The sequence below is a fragment of the Trichechus manatus genome, unplaced genomic scaffold, assembly GCF_000243295.1.
Source record: "Trichechus manatus latirostris isolate Lorelei unplaced genomic scaffold, TriManLat1.0 scaffold00113, whole genome shotgun sequence".
NCBI classification, from domain to species: domain Eukaryota; kingdom Metazoa; phylum Chordata; class Mammalia; order Sirenia; family Trichechidae; genus Trichechus; species Trichechus manatus.
In genome coordinates this window covers 5,468,220-5,473,825 of record NW_004444049.1, presented here as the reverse complement: position 1 = coordinate 5,473,825, position 5,606 = coordinate 5,468,220, and the positions used below count along the sequence as shown (strand labels likewise).

Below are 5,606 nucleotides of genomic sequence, written 5' to 3'. Positions count from 1 at the left end.
AAAAGAGAAACCCACTGCCCTGCACCAAATATGTTTGAATATTGAGTATGCAAATGGGTGGACTGTGGCGGACATTGTGGGTTGACTCACACCCTACCCTCACCTCTTTGTATGCTTTCCTAGGCATACTGAGGATGCGAAGCAAAAAATTTTCTTTACACTGATGTTACTTAGTCAAATTAAGCTTATCCATGCCCTATGATTCAGCAACTCTGCTCCTGGTATGTATCCTAGAACAGTTATCATACAGGTCCATATGGAGCTATATAAAAATATTCACTGCAGCACACTTGGGGCAGGGTAAATTGGAGGTTGTCTGGAGTCCAGCACTGGAAGAGTAGATGGATAAAATGGGACAGATGCATGGATGAGAGGGCAGAGACGAAAGGATGGATGGTCAGTGTTTACATGGACCAGTTAACTGAATCTTAGGCTGATGATTAACATCACCTTCTGCATCTGAAGTTGAAAAAAAAACAACTACATTTTCCCAACTCCTTTGCCACTAGAGTTCTGCGTGAGAAATAGATCCACTAACTAGCTGCACTCTGAACAATGTGGATAAGTGAAATGAGGCTGTGGGCCATTTGCCCTGGAGGTCCATTGGTGGAAAGAGTCAGCAGCGCCAGGTCTCTGGCTGTGTGGGTGTCAAGAGGCAGCAGTGGCCACCCCAGCCTGTGTTCCAGTGTCCAGGCAGCTTCCTGGGTTTTGTGAGGAGCTGGATGGCTGGCATGGCAGTATCTTCTGGAATTCAACAGCTCCTGGTGGCCCAGTGGTAAAGTGATAAGGCTGCTAACCAAAAGGTCGGCAGTTCAAATCCACCAGCAGTTCCTTGGAAACCCTATGGGGCAGTTCTACTCTGTCCTCTAGGATTGCTGTGGGTCAGAATTGACTCAACAGCAGTGGGTTTGGTTTTTTTGGTTTTTAGTGGTGGTCTCCTGGGGGCCCACTTCCCAAAGCCTTCCAGGGCCTTTGTCAGTACCTGATTGTGTCTTAAATCCCTTTCTGCTTAAAACAGCTGGAGGAGTTTCAGTTTCGTAGAACTGGACCCTTCCTGATTTGGCAATAACTTGCCCAAGGTCACAGAGCAAGTTCCAGCCAGAACTTGAGCTTGGGACAGGTCTCCTGACTCCTACTTATAACAACTCCCACTTGTTCCAGGCTGTCTTTCCTTTCCTAGCTCACCCCGGTCAGGGAAGGGGGCAAGACTAGCTCATAGGAACCTGGGGACTGGAAGCCAGAGAGGTAGGGGCAGCAAAAAGGCCTTTTCCGCAAACCATTAAAGCCCAGCCGTGGCCATTCTCCCACCCAGCTCTGCAGCCTGTTGCCTCCTCATGTGCTGGGGGTTGGCCCAGGGCAGAGGGTTGGGGACTCTTGGTTCCTGTGGCCCTGCAGAGCTGCTCTGATGCTGAGGGGATGGAAACCTGCTACAGGATGACAAAACATTATCACCAACCAGCTGGGTGACCTTAGGCAGGTCACTCAACCTCTCTGACCTACAGATTTCCTCAACTGCAGAGCTACTGCAAGGATCAAATAAGGCAACATATGTGGAAAACACCAGCTCAGTGCCTGGCAACAGAGTTGGCCTCAGTAAACCTGAATCCTAAGTCTCTCGCATATTTGAAAAAAATGGGACTAATTCTTCTTACCTGGGGGGACTCCTAAGCACAGGTTGGGTTTCTAGGAGGCTAGGGTCAGGGAAAGCCTGGTTGGCTTTAGCCCAAGCCATGCGGGATGGGATTGCCATATGTCAAAATTGTCTAGAAGACAACAAATTTGGTTTTTTATGTGGCACCCTCTCAGCCCCTAAACCTTATTAACTAGCCCCTCCTAGAACTGGCTTCAGGCCACATAGGTCCCAGGCCTGGGGAGGCCTCCCACCCCAGGGAAGGGGCACCTGGCTACTTCAGCCTCCTCTCCCATTTCAGTGCCCTGTGGTAGGAGCTCTGCCAGCTTGGGAGTTGGAAACAATGCCAGCCCATGGGCCAGGAAGCCCCAGTTCCAGCTCTGGCCTTGTTCCTAAATTGCTGGGTGGCCTTGGGTAAGGTCAGGGGGACGTGGAGAGGTAGATAGTTCTCTGCCTTGGATGGGGATTCTGGAGAATTCTGGCACACGCTACCATCCTGGGGTTCTTAGTCTGGAAGCTTTCTTAGGGCCTGTAACTCCCACCCGACCAGGGCCCAAAAGGACACAAGGCAGGGCAGGGCACTGGTGAGCGCAGGTTTTTTAATGAAAAGTAGCAAATGGGGTAAGGCCTGGCCTCTAGCCGCCTCTCTCAGGCAAGCCCCCATACCTGGCCCCACCTGGCCCCGCCACGGGTTCAGGCAGCAGCTGACAGTCCCCGAAGGTAGTCTCCCGCCAAGGGCAGCACGGCCCAGTCGTCGGTCCGCAGGGCCACAGGCACTCCGTCTGCCTGGGCCGCCCCCAGCCGCAGCAGCAGCCTGGAAGCAGGAGGCAGGCGGATGGCGACACAGTAGCTGTCGGGGGGCTGGGCGGCCACCACAAACGGCTCCAGGTGGTGGGACACCAAGGCCTCCAGCCCCTGTGGTCCTAGCGGGCACCACACGCGACTCTCGGCGCCTTTGGGCAAGCAGGAGGCCCAGAGCTCTTCAAAGAAGCCCGGCCTCGCCCCCTCGGGGGGCTGTGGGAATGGCAGAAACAGGTCCGAGAACTTCACCTGCAGGGGCGGCAGCTGGGCGTGACAGGTGAGGCCGGCGGGCGTGGTGTAGAGGGCGCGGACACCCAGATGGGTGGGGGCCGGGCGGCGGGGCTGCAGAGGCAGGCGCAGAGGGCGGGCAGGGCGGCCGGGGCACAGGCGGGGCACATGCACAGCCCCCAGGGGCTCGTAGAGCTGCCCCTCCACGCGGAAGCGCAGCTCCAGGGAGTAGAGCGGCTGCAGCGCCTCCACCTGGAGCGGCAGCACTGGGCCAGGGCCCTCGAACCGGCGGGGCCCCACGCTCAGCCGCAGCGAGGCCGGGGCCTCTTGCACCGTCAGCGCCGCCGCAAAGCCCTGGTTCTCGGCCACCAGGGAGGAAGCCAATGCAGGTGCGGCCAGCGAGGGGCCCAGGGCCATCCCCAGCTTGGGCCCTGACAGGTGGGCCAGGAGGAGGTAGTAGAGGCGAGCATGGTCTCGTCCGTCAGGGTCCTCCAGCTGCCCAGCCAGCGCCTGCAGCAAGTCTGCCAGGCCACTGCCCCCACCTGACCGCAGCAGGGTCCGACAGACCTGTAAGAGGGCCTGCTGGAGGCCCCAGTCAGTGCAGTGGCCAGCTGCAGCCTGCAGGAAGCGCAGGGTGGCACTCTGGGCATCCCCCTCCGCCACCTTCGCCAGCATCTGCAGGTGCCAGCGAAGGGCGCCATCCCTGCCTGTCCCGGACACCACCTCCTGCCGCAACACTCCTCTCAGCGGCTCCCCCAGCTCAGGGCCCACCCGATCCAAGAGGTCCACAAAATGGGGGGCCAGGGCGGGCCGGGCCTGGTACAGCTGGGCCAGTCCATGGATCAGAGGAGTCAGCACTGTGGGCTGCCCAGCCAGGCAGCAGGCAACCAGGTACGAGGCCTGGAAGCAGAGCGTGGCCAAGGCCCGGGGGCTCCTGGCCAGGGCGGCCCTCCGCCGAAGGCCAGCCAGCAGCTCCTCCAGGTAGTGCCGGAGGCTCTCAGCCTGGCCTTTCTCCTCCTGCTCCTCGGCACAGAGCAGGCACAGCAGGTGCAGGCGGGCCAGGAGAGCCAGTGGGTCATGCAGAAGACTGGGCAGGAGGCCCTGGCACAGCTGGGGCCCTAGCAGCAGTGGGGTGCTCTCCTCACCCGCGGGGCCCAGTGGCCAGTTCTCAGGGAAGCTCAGGAGACAGTGCAGGTAGAAGAGGTGGGTGGGCGATGGCAGGGCCGGGTGTTGGGCAGCCACGGTGAGCCGGTGGAGCAGCAGAGCTTCATCCTGGGCGGTGAACAGGGCCTCGCCAAAGGCCGCCTTGAGCGCCAGAACGGCGTGCAGTAGGGTCAGCTGTGCTGTACTCAGCAGCCGTACCAGCTGTGGCTTGAAGAGTGCTGGCGGCTGGCCCCGCAGGCCCCGCAGGCCCCATCCCAGCAGCCACAGAAGCTGGGCCTGGGCCACAGGAGCGAGCAGGTAGGAGGCATCCAGGAGCTGGGCCACTGTGGCCCGCAGTTCCCGGGCCTCCTCAGGACTGGGCTCTAGCGCTGCAAGGCCATGCTCCCCCTCCTCAGCTGCCAGCCAGCTGGGGGCCTGGGGCTGTAAGTGGACATCCCCTTCTTGAGCTAGTGTCCAATCCCAGGGACAGGGGCCGCCCCCAGTGGAGGCGTCCCCAGCTGTGAGCAGGCCCCGCAGGCTGGCCCCAGCCCTGGCCTGTGCCACCAAGACATTGCGCAGAACAAGGGCGACCAGCAGGCTGAGTGGCTGGACCGGACCATCCCGCCCCAGCAGGCCCCGCAACAGCCCCAGGCAGCCCCCCAGCAGCCCCGGCTGACAGCTCTCTAGCTCCCGCAGGCACTCGCACGCTGTGGCCTGCAGGGGGCGCTGCTCTGAGGCTGGTCCAAAGCCCCGACCCAGATCTCGACCAGAGGCCAGGCCTAGCAGCAGGGGCAGGAGGCGGCCAGAGGCTCCTGAGGTGGGGCCCAGCGCGCCTCCTGCCACCAGGGCTGTGGTGGCCGCCAGCAGCAGGGGCCGCCGGAGAGCTGAGGGCCGTGGGGATAGGAGGACCAGGGTGTCCAGCAGGAAGGTGGCAGCTGCCTCTGCAGCAGAGGCATCGGGCCACAGCTGGGCTGGGAACTCCAAGCTCAGGGCCAGCAAGGAAACCTGGGGGATTGGGAGGGAATCACGAAGATCAGGGTCATGGCCTGGAGATTTGGAATGTCCACAGGGCCAAGGCAGGGGAAGCGTGCGGGGCCTACCTTAGTCTGTTCGGTCAGCTTCTCACTCCGCAGATCACTCAGCAGGTCGCGACCCAAACCCTCGCCCTCAGGACCTGCCATGAAAGCGGACGGGCTGGCCCGAAAGGCGCCCAGGCGCTGGGCCCAGGCTTCCCGGCTCAGGGGCCCCATGTTCAGGCACAAGGGTCCCTGCATAGAAGAGCGGGAGGATTACGCCGGCGGCCGCGGCCGGGAAGACGCGCGCTGCCCTGCGGCCGCCAGAGGGCGCCAGCGGCCGCCAGTCCGGTTCCCAGCCCCCCCACCGTCCCCGAGGGGGCTGCTGTCACCCAGGACCGTCTGAGATCCCTGCCACCCTCGGCCACGCGCAGACTCCAGCAAAGCTTCCCGTGCCTAGCTCCCAAGAATAAACCGGCAGGTTTCGGGGGACGACGCCGCCGCAGGTCGCCAGGGTCCCCACGGGACGGGCGAGCAGGGTGAGGCGCCGGGCGGGGCGCGGCGCGGGGTGCGTGCCGAGAGCTCATTAGGCCGCCTGCCCGCGCCCGGCACCGAAACCACAGCGCCGCCCGGGCCCCCGGCGCCCGCGGTAACGGGCCGGCAGCTCTCACCGCCTGACTCAGCCGCCACGGGCCTCAGCCGGCTGGCTCCTTCCGGGCTGGCAGGCAGCGGGGCGTGGCGGGGGGCGGAGCCGTAACGGGGCCACCACCTCCCCGCCCGCTTGCAGGTGC

The 5,606-nt window shown here is 62.5% G+C and overlaps 1 protein-coding gene across 1 annotated transcript; it reads right to left on the bottom strand.

The window, feature by feature from the left end:
- Positions 1–2,224: 2,224 nt before the first annotated feature.
- Positions 2,225–5,081, bottom strand: AP5B1 (adaptor related protein complex 5 subunit beta 1). The gene is made up of 2 exons (XM_004383910.2): positions 4,903–5,081; positions 2,225–4,807 (listed from the first exon to the last, which is right to left on the bottom strand). The coding sequence occupies exons 1-2, from the start codon at positions 5,074–5,076 to the stop codon at positions 2,324–2,326; spliced, it is 2,658 nt and encodes an 885-aa protein (XP_004383967.2). The 5' UTR covers positions 5,077–5,081; the 3' UTR covers positions 2,225–2,323.
- Between the last annotated feature and the right edge of the window lie 525 nt (positions 5,082–5,606).

Bases quoted from the DNA above. Each gene is read 5' to 3' on its own strand.
- AP5B1 (XM_004383910.2), bottom strand. From the start codon at position 5,076: ATGCAGGGACCCTTGTGCCTGAACATGGGGCCCCTGAGCCGGGAAGCC. The intron at 4,808-4,902 runs GTAGGCCCCGCA...CCAATCCCCCAG, and splicing joins AGCTGACCGAACAGACTAAG to GTTTCCTTGCTGGCCCTGAG.